Here is a 19,860-nt window from a genome sequence, read left to right as displayed (position 1 = left end):
ATAAGCATTTATAATTGATTTTGGTTACGGGAAAGAAAGGCCTTTTCTAAGTCCTTTTTTTCTTTCAAAGATGGATTTATTACATTATCATCGTCACAAGCATTTTATTCTCTCTCTTTCTATTTTTTTTTTCAAAGAATTTTACAACTAGAATAGAATTACTCCATTTTCACAATCGATTTGTTTAAATCTAATTTATACTCTCAAGACAAAGTTGCTTTAGTGCTTTACAAATTATTTTTATTCAGAAATATTAAATTAATGTATTTTCAAATATTTATTTATAATTTTAATATATTAGTGTTAAAATTAAAAAAATAAAAATATTTTTTATATATTTTTTATTAATAAAATCTCGATTCCTTACCAGACACCCACTCCATTCCATAAAGAAAAACTACAATCCACGACACATAAGGACATATTGGTCATTTAAACTCTCAGAGTCAGAAAAGGACAATGTTAAATTATAACAAGCTTTGACTTGTCGATTTCAATCACCATCTTGATGTGGCCAATGAGGAACTGCCATGTGAGGCAATAGAGCTTCAATGAGACAGCTCACTGTAACCAGGACCACACAAGCACACACATGAACCCTACCTTCCTTAACCCAAACGGCTCGCAACCGCCCACGTTTGTATCAATCAAAATCATGCTGCAACACCCAAACGCCATATTTCTAGTCCCCACACACATGCGCTTGCACTAACTCTCACACAATATCACACCAATACACATCCTCTTATATCACCCCAAATCTCTCCCTTTCCTTCCATATCTCTAACCAGATCAAACAAAAAAGAGATATACAGTACTGCTTACGAGCATGTACTCTGCTGGTGACCAGATGATGTTTCAATGCCCTCCTAGGCCATTGCCAATGGAGAGAAAATGGAAATCCAAAATCGAAGTTGCTCCAAATTGCCCTCGTTGTGCTTCTCCGAACACGAAATTCTGCTACTACAACAACTACAGCTTGTCACAGCCTAGGTATTTTTGTAAGGGTTGTAGAAGGTATTGGACTAAAGGAGGGTCGCTAAGAAATGTTCCTGTAGGTGGTGGTTGTCGCAAGTATCGCAGAGCGCGGTCCTCTAAGATCTTGCAGAATGAACGTGCTTCTGTTTCGCTTGATTATAGTAGGGCTAATGAGACATTAGCTTGTTCCTCGAATAAAGACTCAGTGGCTCAACAAGATGGAGCCAACGGCTCCGATATTGATCTAGCTGCTGTTTTCTCTAAGTTCTTGAATCAAGACTTGAGTTATGGGCCCGAGTTTATTGGTGAAGAATTGCGTGATGAGGGCAGTGAGTTGGTTAATATATCGAATTCTTCAACCCCAATATCAGACAGCTACCAAAATGATCCGATGATGGAAAGCCTGAAGCGATCTGATCTGGCCCAAGAATCCAATTTACTTGAAGGGAGATCTCAGGTGCTTGTAGGAGAGAAGCAACAATTTGAAGAGGAGAGATTTCAAGAACTCATGGAAAGTCAAGACATGAATGCATTTGGGTTGCAAAATTTACTGATCGATGAAATTGTGCAAGATGCTTTGTGGTCAGATGATGCAACCTTGCCTAATGTTCCTAATTGGCAACCCATGGTACAATTGCAAGATTTTGATTCATTTTCAGTGGATGATCGTCTAAAGATTTCAGCCAATTTTACCAGCGACAATAATTGGAGTTCTTTTGATCTCTCGGGGTTTGAGGTTTATCCAAGACCTTGATACATACTTTACTATATATTAACCTTTTTCGATTTTGTATTTTATGATCTTGTTCTTCTTTACAGAAGCAAGATTTACTGTTAAATACCCATGAAAATGAAAGATTATGGCATGTGAGAATGAAATGAAAAGATATTAGAGATATTTACTTTGTTTTCTCTTTGTTATTGATTTGGCTGTAATGGACGACGAAAAAGATTTTGCAGTGTCAAAACGAGAGTTCGAAAAGTAGAGTTCTATAATTAAACCAGCATTGTATCCTACATGGAGGAATCATTTATACGTGGCTTAAGGAGAACCGTACATGCACAGTTACTAAAGCCTGAGGAGTTGACCCAAAATCTTATTTAGACTGGGTTTTATTTTAAAGATTAGGTTTCATTTTTACATTGACCTGATTAAATTAATGTGATTTTACAAGTTAGATTTTTTACTTGTTGACCCGGATGGATCTATTCAAGTCAAAATCAATATTTAAAAAAATATTAAGACAATATTATTTTAAACAAATCATAAAATTAAGTTAACTATTAACCCGATAACTCATGTCCTAGACCAGGTAATATCTCAAGGTCGATTGGGCTGAGAAAATAATACACTCCAGAAAATGGACAGAGGAAAAACAGAAAAGCATTGCCCCAGCAGAAATCATATCCTAAACTAGTGCAGATCTCAAGTCAATTGGGCCAAAAAAATACACTAGAAACGGGCCGATGAAGAAAAATGCATTTCCGCAGCAAAAATAAGCGATTGCCTATATTATTTAGCAGAAATAATTTTCAAATCATTTTCCCCTATGTCAATCAAAATTCTTTTTTGATTCTTAGTTTTTTACATTCATACTTAGTTAATAATGTTAGAACTTAGAAGGAAGGAAAAGTCGGACTGAATTTGACTATCACAGTAAAATATTAAACAACTCCATCTCTTACCTAAAAATATAAACAAGTTCAGTTAAAAGTTCATTGGTTTTTGGAAAGATCTAGCTGCGTATATATCTTCTTCACAGAGGCATTCTTCTTGTTTCTCCAATCTATTGCCCTTTTTTTAATATTGAAGGAATCAGTTGATCATCATCTTGTAAACTATTCTATTTGAAAGATTTGGCTCGGTTCTGTGAGTTGTGGGTTCTGCTGATAGTATAATTAAATGTATTAATCAAAAGATATATCCTCCTTGGATAAACCAGATCCTGTTGGAATTGGTGGAGTATTGAGAAATGATGCTGATTTGTTTTGATTATATTGGGTACTGGTTTTCTGTATAATCTTTAGTTCCATGGTATCTTGGTGTTGGGGTTCGTGTTTTCGAGTCCCTGTTGTTCTCTGTTCTTGTGTTCCATTCATCATTTTTTTCTTGGTGCTAATAATATTTGGTATATTGATTTTATAAATTAACTATAAATCTAAGATACGTGGGGAATTCACTATGAAAAATGCACAGTGGTTACCTCACATGACACTCTTATCCAATTATTTACGGTATTTTTTATTTTAATTTGATCTTTATTGAACTAAATTATAAGTCTTGAAAAAAATTAAAATTAAAATATATGATATTAGAATGCAAAACACAAGGGAATGAGTGATTTTAAAAAAGTTTGGATGAAATATTAATTGTAATCTCTATACATTCAAATTATAAATATTGCTTCCTTTAGATTTTTAAATCTAAGAGTAAAATTAATTTTCACATCAAACTCTATTTGCATTATTTTTTCCTCCTTGGTTTAAGAGTGATGAGAGGAAGCCACTAGAATCCAGCAATAATACGAGTAAATATATGAGCTTGGTAATTTTTAATTTTAAATTTTGAGATAATTTTTTTTTTATTTATTAAAATTATAAATAAGTTTATCAAGTTATTTATGATATTTTCTATATGTTATAAGTAAAAGATATTTTAAAAAATTAAATTTTAGATCTAAAAAATTTCTCCCCATACTTTTTATCTACTTTGATGGCTAGAAACTAAGTCATATCAAACAATATGTCATTTAACTAATTTTTATTTTAAAAATAATTAAAGCAAATATATATCTCATTACAAATAAAATAAAAATTAAGAGTTCAAGCACATGGTCCTACTTTTGCAAGCACGTGGTCTTGCTTTTGCAAGTAAGCCCTTACTAGATGTGCTAGGCCTAACAATGACTAGCTTTTTTTATATATAAATATTTTTTAATTAATTTTTTTTTAAAATGTGTTTTATCAAAATAATTTTTAAATTTATATTTAAATTAATATGCATTCTTTCTTTTATTTTGTTAATCTAGCCTCTTTTAAATAATAATTATGTTTTAGTTATTTTGTATGCATTTAATTTTTTGATAAATTGTTCTAATTCATCTATAATTTTTTTATGTTTTATATAAAAAAATTATTTTAATAAATTAAAAATTATTTATTTTTAAATAATATTTTAAATATGTGTAAACTTGTATAATATTTTTTTTACCTTTTATTTTATTTAATAAATTTCATGTGTATCTATTTTTATTATCATTTAATTAAATAAAAAGTTGATTTTCGTGAACAAAGTCATAAAACACAATCTTGTCAAAGATTAGAATTGCAATGTCAAATATCTTGGTTTATATCTAATTTTTATTTTTATTTATTGTTAATGATATTAACATATATAATTTTTAATTTATTTAATTTATTAGATGTATATATAAGTTTTTCAATTGTCACTTTTGATGTTTTTTAAGCAAAACATGGGTTATATATATATACCCCCACTCAGAAAATCTTATACCTATAGATAGTCGGGTAAAATGTAATCGTAATTAGATAAGGTTATTTGGCAAAGCATCAAGTGATTTTATGAGCTAAATTAACTAGAATTAACATCTTTTGTCAATTCTTTTTTTGATAAACATAAGATTAGTTGGCAAAAAAATTAGTTATCAAAGCAGTTATTCAAATTAAAAAACTTCTCCCCGAAGTATTATAATTCTTCAATTTAGTCTGCTATTAAAGATTTTCCAATTTTCAGACGGTACATGTCAAGAATTTTACAAAAACGTATTACTGTATAGCATATGCTATGCGATTTGCAACATAAATATTTACGAACTAGATTTTGTAAAGGTAAATGAAAAATGGCACGTCGTTTAATCTAGCGTATATACTTACCTATTTTTCGGAACAAATATTTAGTTTTCATTTAAAAAATAGCATGTGCAAAATCGAAAAATATGAAATAATTTAAAAAATTCTGAAGAAAACAAATATCCCTCTTGCACCACACAATCAAATAAAATCTTTCAAGCAACTAGAAAATTATCCTCTAGTGACACATATTACTTAATTTGTTTATTCTTACAGTAGATTAATTTAACCGACAATCCAGTGGATTATATAATACACGGTTCTTCCGAATTTGATATCTTGAATCTGCCACTGCATGTAGATCACGGCAAGATAATGGATCCATATCGAGTTAAATAACTTCGAATATCCTCCAAATATCTCCAAAACCATCTTTATTATTCGTTCAATTCCGATAGCAGCTCTGCAAAAGAAATTATGAGAAATTAGTCATTATAATAACCCTTTTAAAATATTAAAGAAATATAAACTAATTCAAAAGTTTGAAACATAGGGATAACCTTTTTTTTTTAATCCAAAATCGTCTTACTATTGAGGGAGTGAATTTAAAAGTAGTAAGAATATTTCTCGTACAAAAAAGGGTGTTTTGGAGGATATTTTTGTGAAAAATTATATTTTTTATGACAATATCTTGATATTAATTCAGCCTTCATTTTTTTTGCTATTTAGTTTTCTGAACCTTTAAAAATTAGTATTGATTAAGTATTCCGGTAACATGTTTTTCAAGAGTATTTAAACAAGTACTGTAACATGTCATTAGTATTTGGAATAAATGTAAGAAAATTGAAGCATATAAATTGAAAAAAATCTTCGAAAGAGTATAAATAATGATAATTTGTGTTTATCCCATCAAAGAACTTCTGCTTACTCCTGGTTTGATCTGGGAACATGTCAAATATGGTACTTGCTGCCTTCAAAAGTTTCTGCGAATTTACATAAGAAACAACATAAGAAACGCAGCTATACACGCGTGTGATTGTACATATGCAAAGAGAATGGAGAAATTATGAGGAAGTAAAAAATGATCAACTGCTCATACCAGCATAATGTTAACATCTACGACTTCGCCTTGTTCTTTCACTACTGTGATTTCACTACACATGTTCATAGTCTTCCTTGGTCAGTTGAAAATCTTTAATTAACGCGTAAAAGTTCTTAATCACCTGAGTTTTTTTTTTTTGAACTTAGAATTTAGAGAGGGAAAAAAAAACATGCAAGTAGAGATGATGGGACTATTTCATTTGCTCTCTTATGTTTGCTTGGACGGCCCATTTTATCTTGGCCATTGGAGAACAAATGGATCTCGTCCATTTCTCGGCATTCTTTCCGACCCATCTTAAAATTATATCCGTGCTTATGAAGTGAAATCTCCTTCAAGATTACTAGTTCTGATCAGTTTATAAATCGATCAGCTGTTCCTTGAGACCATCGAGAAATTCAATTCAAACAATAAGAGCCCTTCCTTCCAGATTAATTGATACAGATTACCATTATACTAAAACATGGAGTAAAAAAAAAATATTTCAATCAAATTATTGCGCACCTGATCAAGGGTTTTTGGCCAAACTCGCATTCAAAGTCAGTGCAAAATCTGGTGAAGGGTATAACTTGATTATTCCACTCTGAAAAGGAACAAAATAGTTTAACAGTTGAATCTAGCTTACGCGCGCACATATAGATAATTAGATATAGATATATTTCCAAGAGGTCAAGGTAAAAGAAAAGCTGTTGTATCTAATTAATAATGGTAAAATCTAACTATTGAATTTGAGTAATTGAAAAGAGCTTGTGGCCGTGGCGTTCACCTAGATGCAAGAAAGCAGTTGCAGCCTGCAATTCATTCCTAGGTTGCACCCTTTCAATCTTGAAACGAATATGAGGCCCCATTGCCTTCATTACCTTCCGAAGAAATTGTATGATACTCTGTAAATGCCCAGCCTAAACTGTTAACATTCAGGGATGTTGTGATATATTGCAAGTAAAAAAAAATAGATTGCGAGACTTTTTTTGACTCAATTCATTTAGGTCTGTAGATACAAAATACAAGCTTAATTAGTGCCCATGATCAAGAGCTAAAGAATGAAAGAAATATTGCAGAGTAAATACAGCAGAATATTTACAACATAGTGAAAATCTTCTACATATTAAAATATTGAACCGTCGGTATTATATTCGTTGTGAATTACTTGATATACTTGCATTAAATTTCTACAATAAATCTTGACTGAGTATTTGAGGCAAATATCTGGTACATTGTCACATCGAGAAAACGAACAGCTTGGAGAAAAGATGTTGTACTAAAATGTACTGACCTGTTCTCCATCGAAAGCAATCTGAAAAATTAAGTCCTTAAACACGCAGTCATACGAGAGAACATCCTCCAGTAATTGTTCGTCGTTTCTCGAATTGATGGCATAGAAGAACCTGTGGATCAGGATGCCAATATCATCAAAGAAATCCGATGTGAAACCAGGTGTACAGTCACTGCACTGCAGTTTCCATTGATCCTGTTTGCTCTTTGCTGCAACATTTAGTTGCCTTTTTGTTGCTAATGATTGTTGAGGAAATGTGAACTTGGGGATAGGAGAATGGACATTACTGGTGACTGCTAGGTTGCTCAAATGCCTTGCATTAGCAATATTATTTGGCTGGACTGCAGAAAATTTGCTATTCAGGGTTTTTGTAAGACTAATGCCAGCACCTAAATTGTAATGAATCATAGATGCCATGACTCAGTGTAAGAGCTGAAGATTTACGACAAGCTCGGACAGATAGAGATATATATAGAGGGAAATGGAAGTAAATGTCATTTCTTTTATCGCTTGATTGAGGGTCTTGGCATCTAGCACCGCGGCATTCCAAGATTGCTAGTGAGGCAAAGCAGATGCTATGCCTTTTCTTTCGGCATGAGAAAATAGGTGTAATAGCAACGCAAACAGAGAAAGTCAAAGATTAGCATGTATCACGATTGTACAATTAGGATGCGTTTGGTGAGTACATATATATAAAACATAAGATGAAATCAGAATTGCTTTTTATATATCATATTCCATGCGTACACCAAGGTCCAAACAATAGGGAAACGATGATGCCACTCTCTAAGTTTACAACACCACTTTCTATTACAAGCTTTGTGAGGGTAATGAGCTTAATATACACTGGTGAAGTGATGTCATAATGGGGGACAAGATGTTACTCGGAATCTCTTTTTCACAACGTGTAAAATCACCTTGACAAAGGGTGAAAAGAAAAAAAGAAAAAAGAAGAAGAAGCACCATCCATCTTTCTGTAAGAACAACCCGGGGCCCCAAGGCCTGAATCTCGCACTAGAAAAAGAAGCTAGCAGCCACGGTTAATTTGGTTTAAACACGTACAGGAGTAGTCAAGCCCATAAGGATATAGTTTCGGGGCTTAGCACGTGCTGCCTTCTAATCTTATCTTTGATATTTGATATATTCGAGTTGTGGATTCTACACAAATATTTGTTCGAACTTAGAACTTCCAGAGATCATAACACAAATAAGTAAAGTGATACAAGGCCACGAGTCGAAAATGCAAGTAGATACGCTGAAAACACATTTATAGTTGACGAAAACGTCTGTACTGCTGCCACTTCCCTGCAACTCCCTTGATCTGTGATTTAGATCAACAGAAGTTCCCTGACTGCTGCCAGCTCTGGAAGCACTCCTTCTGATTGATCTGTTTACTGTTATTACTTGCATGTGTTGTGAGTATTACAACTTGTATCATGGCCCCAGACGTATAACACCAAGAGATTGTAGCTTCTGCTTTTTTATCCAACAAAAAAAATTGTTTGCTCAGATAAATAGCTACTGTTTTTTGCATTGTATCCAATACAAAATTGCTTTGTAAATTCTGGTTTTATAAAAACTAAAATAACATGTTTTTCATTGAAGATCTGTTTATTATTATTATTTTACATGTAAAAATTCATCTCACAATGATTAAACTAAATATACATTTATTTAAATTATATTTAAAAATATTTTTTAAAAACCATAATTACAAAAATTACTACTATGTCAAACACACAATATCTAGTTGCAACAACACCATCACCATATTGAATATGTTTGAACAAGAAAAATCATTATGCTCTTGAATTGCCTAATTCATACCCATGTTTTCTCACTCATAAAATATTTAATATTATGGTAATGGTTGCTTTTTAAAATATATTTTATCTAATAATACATTAAAATAATATTTTTTTTTAAAAATAAATACTAGCACATCAATATAATCTAAATACACTAAAAAAAAATTTTGAAAAAAAAATTTAAAGTTTTTTCAAAAATATTTTTGCATTGTAAAAACAATTGGTGTCTTAGTATATGCACTAGCCATTTAACTCGTGCTTCGCCGGAGGTCATGATTTTTTTCAAAAAAAATACTGGCTATATAGGTTGCTTCAATGTATTTTTTAACATAAAAAATTTAAAATATAAATTGAAAAGCCTATTCTATTATCTCATTAAGTAAATTAATAATTATTTATATAAATAAATAGGAAAAAAATCATTAACAATAACCAAAAGAGAAATTGATAAGATTAAGAGATGAATGTAAATCAATATATTCAATCACATAAAATGAGACATTCACTTGATTGTGTTTACTAAATTTATTTATTGAAATCAATAAAAAAATAAATTCACAACTTAAAAAATTCATGACTTAAAAACTAAACACAAATAAAATTGACTAAATAAATTCATCTTTGAAAAAACATATTATGAAAGGTCAAACACATCAGCAATATTATTTAAAAATAAATATTTTTTTATTTTAAAAAATAAACTTCATTTGTATAAAATCCAAAAAAGGATTCTAAATGAATTAGCATAACATCTTTAAAAATATTAAAAAAAACATATGCAAAGCAATAAGATCTTATGAAGTCAACTCTCAAACAAATCAAATGTCAAAAGATAAATCAAGAAAAAAAAATCAATTACACAAAATAATCTAAAAAATAAAGGTGAAAAAAATATTAATTATATAGCAACTAAAAAGTTGATTTGATATGCGTTTTATAGTGGGTCGTAATTTTTCCTTCTAAAAACAATATTGATTATATAGATTATTTTAATATTTTTTTACAAAATATAAATTATAAGTATAAATTGAAAAATTTATCCAAACAACTAATAATTATCTATGTAAATAAATAAATAAAATTGTTAATAATAACTAAAAAAAAGATGGACATAGATTAAGATATTTAATTTCATAAAATGAGACATTTATCTGTTTGTATCCACTAAATTTATTTATTAAAATCAATAAAATATAATAGAAATAAAAACATAGATAAAATAGAGTGAATAAAAGAAAGGAAAAACAATATGCATGACCGAACATATAAGAAATATTATTTCAAAATAATTATTTTTTGTACAAAACAAAGCATACTTGTATAAAATAAAATAAAAAATCAGCAAAAATTAAACACAAAAACAAAATATCTTTTTTTTTAAAAAAAACCTTTATTCAAAAACAACTTGCAAAACTCATGATTTAAATAATGAGATGGAGATAAGCTGACAAAAAAAAAATGAAGGTAACCACAAAATAATTTTTTTTAAATAATATAGATGATAAAATCACAAAATATAATGAGAAAAAAAATAATAACCATATTAACACTTAAAATGTGTGACCCATGTTATTAAACTAGAAGGATCACAAATGAATAACCTTAAAGTTCAATCTCAAATAAATCAAATACTGAAGGATGTATATGGGAAAAAAAAAATCCAACCACATAAATAAATTAATTAAAAAATAAGGGTGGAAATCAAAACCAAAAATAAATTTAAGGGCATTTAAAAAATAAATTACAGGGTTAAATCAGGAAGAAAAAAACAATTAAAAAAAGTAAAAAAGACAAATCAAAAGAATGAAGGATAAATAATTAAAAAAAAAATAAAGTTTGATTGAAGGATGAAATTGAATGTTAATAAAAATTTAACAAAAGATCCATAGATAAAAAAGAAAAATTAAATGAATAAGGACTAAATTGACAAAAATAATATATGACAAATTGTAATTTAAGAACTAAATTGAAAACATAAAAAAAATTTATAAAACGGTGAAGGATGAAAATAAGCAATTAAACATAAATACTAAAATTGAAAAACCAAAAGAAAAGGACAAATATTCACTTTAACTAGAAGAGAGAAAAAAATAGGAAGAAAAAAAAAAAGAAACAATTATCGATGACAAATCATCAAACTACCACCGACACGCTCCACATTAAAAACAAGAGCACGTGAAAGCGCTTCATATGACACGACAAAAAGTTATTTTATAAGAAATGATGGCGTCGCACATCTCATTGAAAGATCACAGATGTCACCAATACAACGACACTTGAAAAAACACACTAGTATCTTTTTTAAAAATTAATATTAAAAATAAATGTTAAATTACTAAAAAATACCTCTCATAACTTAGGAAATAACAAATAAACTAATATAAAAATACAAAAACATCCTTGAAGGCATAAAAGCTATTTTATCTTATCTAATAGCAATGAAATATTTTATTTAATTTAAAGTTCGTGTAAAGTAAAAAAAAAAAACTCATTGTTTAAGGGGTTTAGATTCCGTTGATCTTAGGGGTAAAAAAGCATTTTTATTGTATAAAATAATTTATAAAAATAACAATATTCTTATTCAATCTTTTAATGACTAGTTCATCAATAAAAAAAAAATTCCTTTATATCCCAACCTTTCATTTTTTCCCAACAAGGAACGTAAATATAAATTTTTTATAGCAATCCACGTTAAATTATATTATACTACAATAAATTTACCATGCATTTTAGAGTTTTGCTTAGAAGGACTGGACCCTGATGCATTTCACTGGCTGGGACACTTTATTTCGTTCACAGATTTTTTATTTTTTATTTTTTATTTTTTATTTTTTATTTATTTTTACTTTTGGTGTCTAGATGCTCAATTATTGTCCTATAATTTCCTACTTTTTTCAGGTGCAATTTACAAGTTCTAGTTGTATTGATATTATAGCTCCTCTGTAGAGGCGACCCCAAGTTCAAATTACTCATCATGTAATCATATTTATTTTATATTATTATTTTTGTTATTTTTACTTTCATTTATAAATCAAATTCGTATTCTTTCTTAAATAAATAACAAATTGCCATTTCCCTCTTCCAAAGTGTCGTTACAGAATTAAAAAATAGTATAATTGTTTTATATAAGATCTGAAATAATTATTTTATTATACAGTAAACCTTCTTCGATATATATTAGTGTTGCTATTTCTACTTTTCCCTTTTAAAAAAAAAAAATCCGATAAATTTCTCCGGAAAAAAATGATGGGTCGTATCAAAGCACCAATCCAAATAATAAAATACGGCAAAAATAGTTAGACCACTAGCGATGGTTGGGAGGGATCGCTTGCCCCACCTTCCACGGCTTATTCCAGCCATATTTTTGAACCGAAAACTTATTCCAGCCATGAGCCATATTATCCTTTCACAATTAATTAATCTAGCTTACTTTCCTTCTTCAAATCAGGTCACTAGACATCTATATATGCAAGACCCACATGAATGAGAGTTCCTTTTCCTCCTCCTTTTTTCATTTGTTTGTTCTCTTATATTTCTAAGTTATTTCCCTTCATGTCTTCTTGTTGGGCCATCGCTTGATTTTGGAGCTAAATTATGCGACATATATCTAGCAAAGATTTGGTAGTTGGAAGTTACGATGTTCATTGTGGTTTCCCCTGCAAACTTATCCATAAATTGATAGCAGAAAAGATTTGCTTAGGTTATATTACAAATGAAGGGCACAACGCATTTTCGTTTATTTTGACACTATTTTGAAAAACAAATATTTGAAGATCTTGAGCAGCATCCATAAATTCCAAGAAGTTATTCAGTAACTTCTCTTCTGTTGGAAGCAAACAAATATTGAATGGAATAGATATCTAAAGCAACGTTCTTGTAAATTTGTAATAGGAATCAGTCCTTGTCGTCGTCGCTGTCATCTTTAAAGGTTATGATCATAAGTAAATTACTTCAATTAACCAGACTGATGTCCCTAAGTATCCTGAGATTTTAAAATGAACAAATCCGCTTTTGACGAGGAGGTGTTATCATCGGGATTTCATGATTGAACGATGAACTTATTCGGAACTCCAAAAAAGACTTTATATACTATTGATCACTTGAATCTATTTTTCTCTTTCCATTTAAGATACATGTTTTAGCTCATTAGATCCGAATCCTAATCTAGCTCAAATCTAAGAACACAATCTAATTTATATATTTAAAGAGAATTTTTGCCAGATAATTTGTTTTTCTTTTCTTCTCTTTTCCTTCCCTGCTATGACTTTTCTTTCAACAATACCAAGAAATTCAGCTCTATCTAAACTTAATCTTTTGAGTTTTAAAAAGGATTTGAAGAAACATGTAAGTATCTCTCATTTTTATTATTTTTAATTGGGAATTTGATAATTAATATATTAAAGAAGTGTTTTTGGATATTATGGTGTATTGGTGTATATATTAATCTGATAATTTGATAATGCAGGAGGTTTAATTGATGTTTTTTAACATAAAATTTTTTGATAAAAAATATAAATTTTTTAAGTTTTGAGGATCTATATAATTGTAGAAGACTGGTAGATCAAGATTATATTTTTCACATGACCGCTGTCATTGTCGGGCAGACATTGGATTGACTCATATACAAAGTCATTAAGATAGCAGGAAGCAATTTATTTTCTTCGAGGGGTCCAAAAAAGAGATAATTTCCACAGTTTCCAGATTATGGTACGTTTCCACATAGATCCACGCTCTGATCACATTTATAATTATGACGAGACAACCAATAATTATAAGATGTTCAAGTGGCACACCATAGCTAGCTTTAATGAGTGAGGCGATGGCATGAATTGACTCTCCAATTAAACGAATTGCAGCCCAAACTGTAATTTTTATTCATCCCCAGTGCAATGTTACCATGACGATAACGCATGGGAAATAAAGAGAAGACGTAAGGCAAGCTTTACACCCAAGATTATTGGAAATTTAAACAAGCAATGTCCACGGGAGAATTAGGTATCAGCACAAAAGCATTAAGGCCATAAATCAATTAAAATGAAGAGCTGATTAACAAACGAGGGAGGCAGTTTGCAAATATTGCACCAACAAATGAGGGCGAAGGACACCGAAGTCGAGCTACCTTCTCTGTTATTAAGCCATTAGGTCCATGAGAAGGTTCATGCACGGAAAGAGACATAGGTTCTGTCGGAATGAGGCGAGGATCCGAACACCTTTTCTTTTTTAATCCCATACAAACTGACATGGAGAGCTTACCACATATAATTATATTTCAGAAGAGGTTGTGGTGTCCACCTCCTTTTGCTGCTTGTCCCTTTCACAATCTGTATTGTAAGTGCATCTTAACTCAAAAGGATGAACAATCATTGTACGAGAACCACTGAAAATGAAAATCTGATATCAGACATTTATCCTGCACATATAAGGAAATTTTAACAGACATGATCACCATGTATTTTATTTAGATATGAACTTCACCGATCCCTGGGCCGATGTAAGAATCAATTCTAATGAAATAAAATTAAGGTACGTGCAAGCGAAATGATCGACTTATGTAGTCTTAATCACAGAAATGTCTTGTTTAACTTTTCAAGTTATTTTCACCATAATTTATGACAAAAACTTCAAAGAATACGAGTGCATATATAATACAATGACATCATTTTCACTCCTTAAATCTATCTGATGAACATGTTTCTAGATTAAGATTCCATTTAGCATCCTGTTGTCATGCAGCATCATGGAACTAAATAAAATTTGAAGTGTCTCAAAGTACCAGGTTTTTCATAGATGGTGTTCAAGATTAACACTTGTGAAATTGTTTAAGGTAAGGGATTAAATTATTAAGCAAGGTTTCTTTTTTCGAGTTAGAATGAAATTTATACAAATTAACATTATTTTATATTTAATTTTATTAATTAGAATAGAGTTGGTGAATATTAAAAAATTATCTATTAAATAATTCTATGTAATGTATATTATTTCAAATTACACTTACACAGTAAAATTTGGAGAAAGACAAGCAAGAAGGCCCAAAACATATTCTGGAAGCTAGAATTGTACTGTATCTGTATCCATCCCTCCAATACAAAATTACAAACACATTGAGTTATCATTAGAACAGCAGAGGATCTCTAGTCTACAGACAGTGAGTAAATGTGGAATAAAGCAAGGGCATTTTAATACTCCACGGTCATAAAAGAACACAAACAAGAATTTGAGAGACTGGTGTGCTATAATTAAATGAGATTGCACAGTAGCAGGGAGTACTAACCTCATGATGTCAAGCAACGCAATCACCATTTTTCTCTTGTTTCTTAACATCTCTATCTTTCCAGCCATCTCTGCCTTGAACCAAGAAGGTCATTGTCTACTTTCATGGCTTTCAACGTTTAATTCTTCTCTTTCAACTACTTTCTTCTCAACATGGGATCCAAGCCACAAAAATCCATGCAAATGGGATTATGTTAGATGTTCTAGTAATGGTTTTGTCTCGGGAATAACAATCACTTCCATCAACCTGCCTACCAGCTTCCCTACCCAGCTACTCTCCTTTAACCATCTCACAACTCTCGTCCTTTCAAATGCAAATCTCAGTGGAGAAATTCCACCGTCGATAGGAAACCTGTCCTCGCTGAGCACCTTAGACCTCAGTTTCAATTCTTTGACTGGAGACATCCCAGCAGAAATTGGGAGACTATCTCAATTGAAGTTACTTGCTCTGAATACAAATTCATTGCATGGTGAGATTCCAAAAGAAATAGGAAACTGTTCAAGGCTTAGACAGCTGGAACTGTTTGATAACCAGCTCTCCGGAAAGATTCCTGCAGAAATAGGCCAATTGTTAGCTTTGAAGACCTTTCGAGCAGGTGGTAACCCGGGAATTTATGGCGAAATCCCAATGCAGATATCCAACTGCAAAGAACTCTCGTTTTTGGGTCTTGCAGATACTGGGATTTCAGGACAGATTCCAAGTATTTTAGGAGAACTGAAGCATCTTGAGACTCTTTCGGTCTACACAGCTAAACTTACAGGCAGCATTCCAGCAGATATTGGCAACTGCTCAGCGATGGAGCATCTCTATCTTTACGGAAACCAAATTTCAGGCAGGATTCCTGATGAATTGGCTTTGTTGACAAATCTCAAGAGGTTGTTGTTATGGCAGAACAATCTAACCGGGAGCATTCCAGATGCTCTAGGCAATTGTTTGGCTTTGGAAGTTATTGATCTCTCGATGAATTCTCTAAGTGGTCAGATTCCAGGGTCTCTTGCCAATTTGAATGCATTGGAGGAGCTTCTTTTATCAGACAATTACCTTACAGGAGAAATCCCGCCTTTTGTTGGCAACTTTTTCGGCCTGAAGCAGCTTGAACTGGATAACAACAGATTCACTGGCGAGATTCCACCTGCCATTGGCCAACTGAAGGAGCTTTTAATTTTTTTTGCATGGCAGAACCAGCTCCATGAAAGCATCCCTGCGGAACTAGCCAAATGTGAGAAACTTCAAGCATTGGATCTTTCACACAATTTCCTTACTGGCTCAATTCCACATTCTCTGTTCCATCTCAAGAACTTAAGTCAATTGCTTCTGATATCAAATGGATTATCAGGTGAAATCCCACCAGATCTTGGTAATTGCATTGGTTTGATCCGTTTACGATTAGGATCAAACAACTTTACTGGTCAACTTCCCCCAGAAATAGGTCTCTTACATAGATTGAGCTTCCTCGAATTGTCAGATAATCAATTTACTGGAGAAATCCCTCCAGAGATTGGTAACTGCACTCAGCTAGAAATGGTTGATTTGCACAGCAATAGGCTCCATGGAACCATTCCCACATCTATCGAGTTTCTTGTTGGTCTAAACGTGTTAGACCTTTCCAAGAACTCTATAGCAGGATCCGTACCTGATAACTTTGGCATGCTTACATCCTTAAACAAACTGGTAATCAGTGAAAACTACATTACTGGTTCTATCCCGAAGTCACTTGGCCTGTGTAGGGATCTGCAGCTGTTAGATATGAGCAGCAACAGATTCACTGGTTCAATCCCAGATGAGATAGGTGGATTGCAAGGGCTAGACATCCTCTTGAATTTGAGTAGGAATTCTCTAACGGGCTCTATTCCTGAAAGCTTCGCGAATCTCTCAAATCTTGCCAACCTAGATCTCTCGCACAACATGCTCACAGGAACGCTGACAGTCTTAGGCAGTCTTGACAATCTTGTTTCTCTCAATGTCTCGCACAACAACTTTTCAGGTTTGCTTCCTGATACCAAGCTCTTCCATGATCTCCCTGCCTCCGCATATGCTGGCAATCAAGAGCTCTGCATTAACAGAAACAAGTGTCACATGGATGGAAGTGACCATGGCAAGTACTCCACCAGAAACCTTGTTGTGTGCACTCTTCTCAGCGTAACAGTGACCTTGTTGATTGTGCTTCTTGGAGGACTTCTTTTTACCAGAATTCGTGGAGCTGCTTTCGGGAGGAAAGATGAAGAGGACAATTTGGAGTGGGATATCACCCCATTTCAAAAGCTTAACTTCTCTGTAAATGATATTGTGACAAAGCTCTCAGATTCAAACATTGTTGGGAAGGGTGTTTCAGGCGTGGTTTATCGTGTCGAGACTCCAATGAAACAGGTCATTGCTGTGAAAAAGTTCTGGCCGCTGAAGAATGGTGAGGTTCCAGAGAGAGACTTGTTTTCTGCCGAGGTTAGAGCTCTTGGATCAATACGGCATAAAAATATAGTGAGGCTTCTAGGATGCTGTAACAACGGAAAAACTAGGTTGCTCTTGTTTGACTACATCAGCAAGGGGAGTTTGGCTGGATTACTCCATGAGAAGGTATTCTTGGATTGGGATACAAGATACAACATAATACTGGGGGCAGCTCATGGCTTGGCTTATCTTCATCATGATTGTATTCCTCCAATCGTACATCGTGACATCAAGACTAATAACATCTTGGTTGGACCACAGTCTGAAGCTTTTCTTGCAGATTTTGGGCTGGCAAAGCTTGTTGATTCTGAAGAATGTTCAAGAGTTTCTAATGTAGTTGCAGGTTCCTATGGATACATTGCCCCAGGTGAATATAACGAGCACTTCCGTTTTCAGTAGTTTAGTTTATCAACATTTTTTCACAGGAAAAAGTAATTCAAACGCTGTTGGTAACGTCCCCAACCTTCATATTAATTTTCTTTTTCAAGAAGAAAAATTAACGGTTTCTTTTACAGAAGAATTCTAGCATCAGTTTCGCAAATGGTTTTCTTTTGAACTCAAATCATCCCTGGAAAAATATAATTGGATTCCGATACTCCTCATCTTTGCTAGGGCTCACATGTTAAATACATTTCAAAGGTCACAAATTCTGAATTTGCACTGCATTCAGTAACTCCGAAACGTAACCATCCTTCCATGTGTGAATGCAGAATATGGATACCGTCTGAGAATCACAGAGAAAAGTGATGTGTACAGCTATGGTGTAGTGCTCCTAGAGGTTTTAACAGGGAAAGAACCTACTGATGACCGGATCCCTGAAGGTGTCCACATTGTCACATGGGTTAGCAAGGCACTCCGAGAAAGAACAGAATTGACAACAATCCTAGACCCGCAACTTCTTTTGCGATCAGGTACACAACTCCAAGAAATGCTTCAGGTGCTTGGGGTGGCCCTCTTGTGTGTGAACCCTTCACCAGAAGAACGACCCACCATGAAAGATGTAACAGCGATGTTGAAGGAGATAAGACATGTAAATGAGGATTTTGAAAAACCAAACTATCGTGGCATGGAAGCGACTTCCAATCCAAAAGCAGCAGTTCACTCCTCTAGTTTCTCCAGATCATCTGAACCTCTAATTAGACCACCTTCATAAATCCGTAGCTCTGTAAAATCTTGCATTCAGTTCATTGATTATTTTTCAAACTACAAAATAATTTGTATAGATTGATATATGCAGTACCACCAGGGCTACAAGTTCTGTTTATTTTACCTAATTCAAGTTTGGCTTCATTCAATTAGTGAGCGCGTTCCCTGTTCATATTGCCATCTTTCTAAAGAGAAGACGAGGCTATGAGTAAAAGATTGTTGTTCTACTTCCCAGTTTGCCAATTCCGCCATCCTGTAGTTAAAAATGAAAGAAAATGATTCTGATAGATCCTCTCAAGAAGTTCAGATTTTTCAGACATGCACTTAGATTCACTCAGATGTTCTTTATTCCGATTTCCTCCCAATCAGAACATTCATAACTGCTAAGAGATGCATGTGCCGCACAACCAAGGAGACCAAAATGTCAAGAGAATAGTAGCCTATCTTCTACCTGAAATGGTGCCGTCTACGTTTATTCTTTTTTCCCTGATAGCTAAAATTCGTTTATGAGAAACTAACATGCCCCCCAGACTGTCATCTTAGCACCAGGAAGCCGCTTCCATGGACAGCAGGGTCACAGAAAGCAAACAATAATCAAAAGTGCTACAGTACAAATATATCAATTAGCATGGCCTTGTTATCAGAGTCACTTTTCAGCCTGGGACCAACGTAAAAGGAAATTTAGCTTATGATCCTATGGGGTTGTCTATAGGGATCCGGGCCATGGCAGTGACAATCCGGGCCATGGCAGTGAAATTATGGGGACGCGGACGGACCACCGCCCCCATAAGACCATCCAAAAGAGATCTCATGCGCTCCATGTTCCGGAAAGGATACATTGCTCTCTAGTCATGTGATCGCAAACCATGTCAGGCCCACGTATAGTTGCAAGAACCCTATCAAGCTCTAATGGCTAAGAATGCAAGTAACCAGCAATGTGAGTCATTAGTTAATTAGTTCGATGGAGCTTTTCATGTACGCGATTCAAACCTCAGTAATAACAGTAATGTTTCACTAATTTCATCTTAAT

The 19,860-nt window shown here is 32.8% G+C and overlaps 3 protein-coding genes across 3 annotated transcripts; 2 read left to right on the top strand and 1 right to left on the bottom strand.

Moving 5' to 3' along the window:
* The first annotated feature begins 699 nt into the window (after nt 1-699).
* On the top strand, nt 700-1,885 carry LOC105138447 (dof zinc finger protein DOF1.2-like). Its single transcript, XM_011044517.1, has one exon. The coding sequence runs from the start codon at nt 830-832 to the stop codon at nt 1,730-1,732; it is 903 nt and encodes a 300-aa protein (XP_011042819.1). The 5' UTR covers nt 700-829; the 3' UTR covers nt 1,733-1,885.
* A 4,083-nt stretch (nt 1,886-5,968) lies between these two features.
* On the bottom strand, nt 5,969-7,618 carry LOC105138446 (uncharacterized). Its single transcript, XM_011044516.1, has 3 exons — nt 7,161-7,618; nt 6,654-6,771; nt 5,969-6,470 (listed from the first exon to the last, which is right to left on the bottom strand). The coding sequence occupies exons 1-3, from the start codon at nt 7,575-7,577 to the stop codon at nt 6,376-6,378; spliced, it is 630 nt and encodes a 209-aa protein (XP_011042818.1). The 5' UTR covers nt 7,578-7,618; the 3' UTR covers nt 5,969-6,375.
* Nucleotides 7,619-15,184: 7,566 nt separating this feature from the next.
* On the top strand, nt 15,185-19,057 carry LOC105138445 (receptor-like protein kinase 2). Its single transcript, XM_011044514.1, has 2 exons — nt 15,185-18,051; nt 18,395-19,057. Exons 1-2 carry the CDS (start codon nt 15,243-15,245, stop codon nt 18,835-18,837), a joined length of 3,252 nt encoding a protein of 1,083 aa, XP_011042816.1. The 5' UTR covers nt 15,185-15,242; the 3' UTR covers nt 18,838-19,057.
* Nucleotides 19,058-19,860: the final 803 nt, after the last annotated feature.

Source organism: Populus euphratica, unplaced genomic scaffold, assembly GCF_000495115.2.
Source record: "Populus euphratica unplaced genomic scaffold, PopEup_1.0 scaffold181.1, whole genome shotgun sequence".
Classification (NCBI taxonomy): Eukaryota; Viridiplantae; Streptophyta; class Magnoliopsida; order Malpighiales; family Salicaceae; genus Populus; species Populus euphratica.
This window is presented reverse-complemented; position numbering and strand designations above follow the sequence as displayed.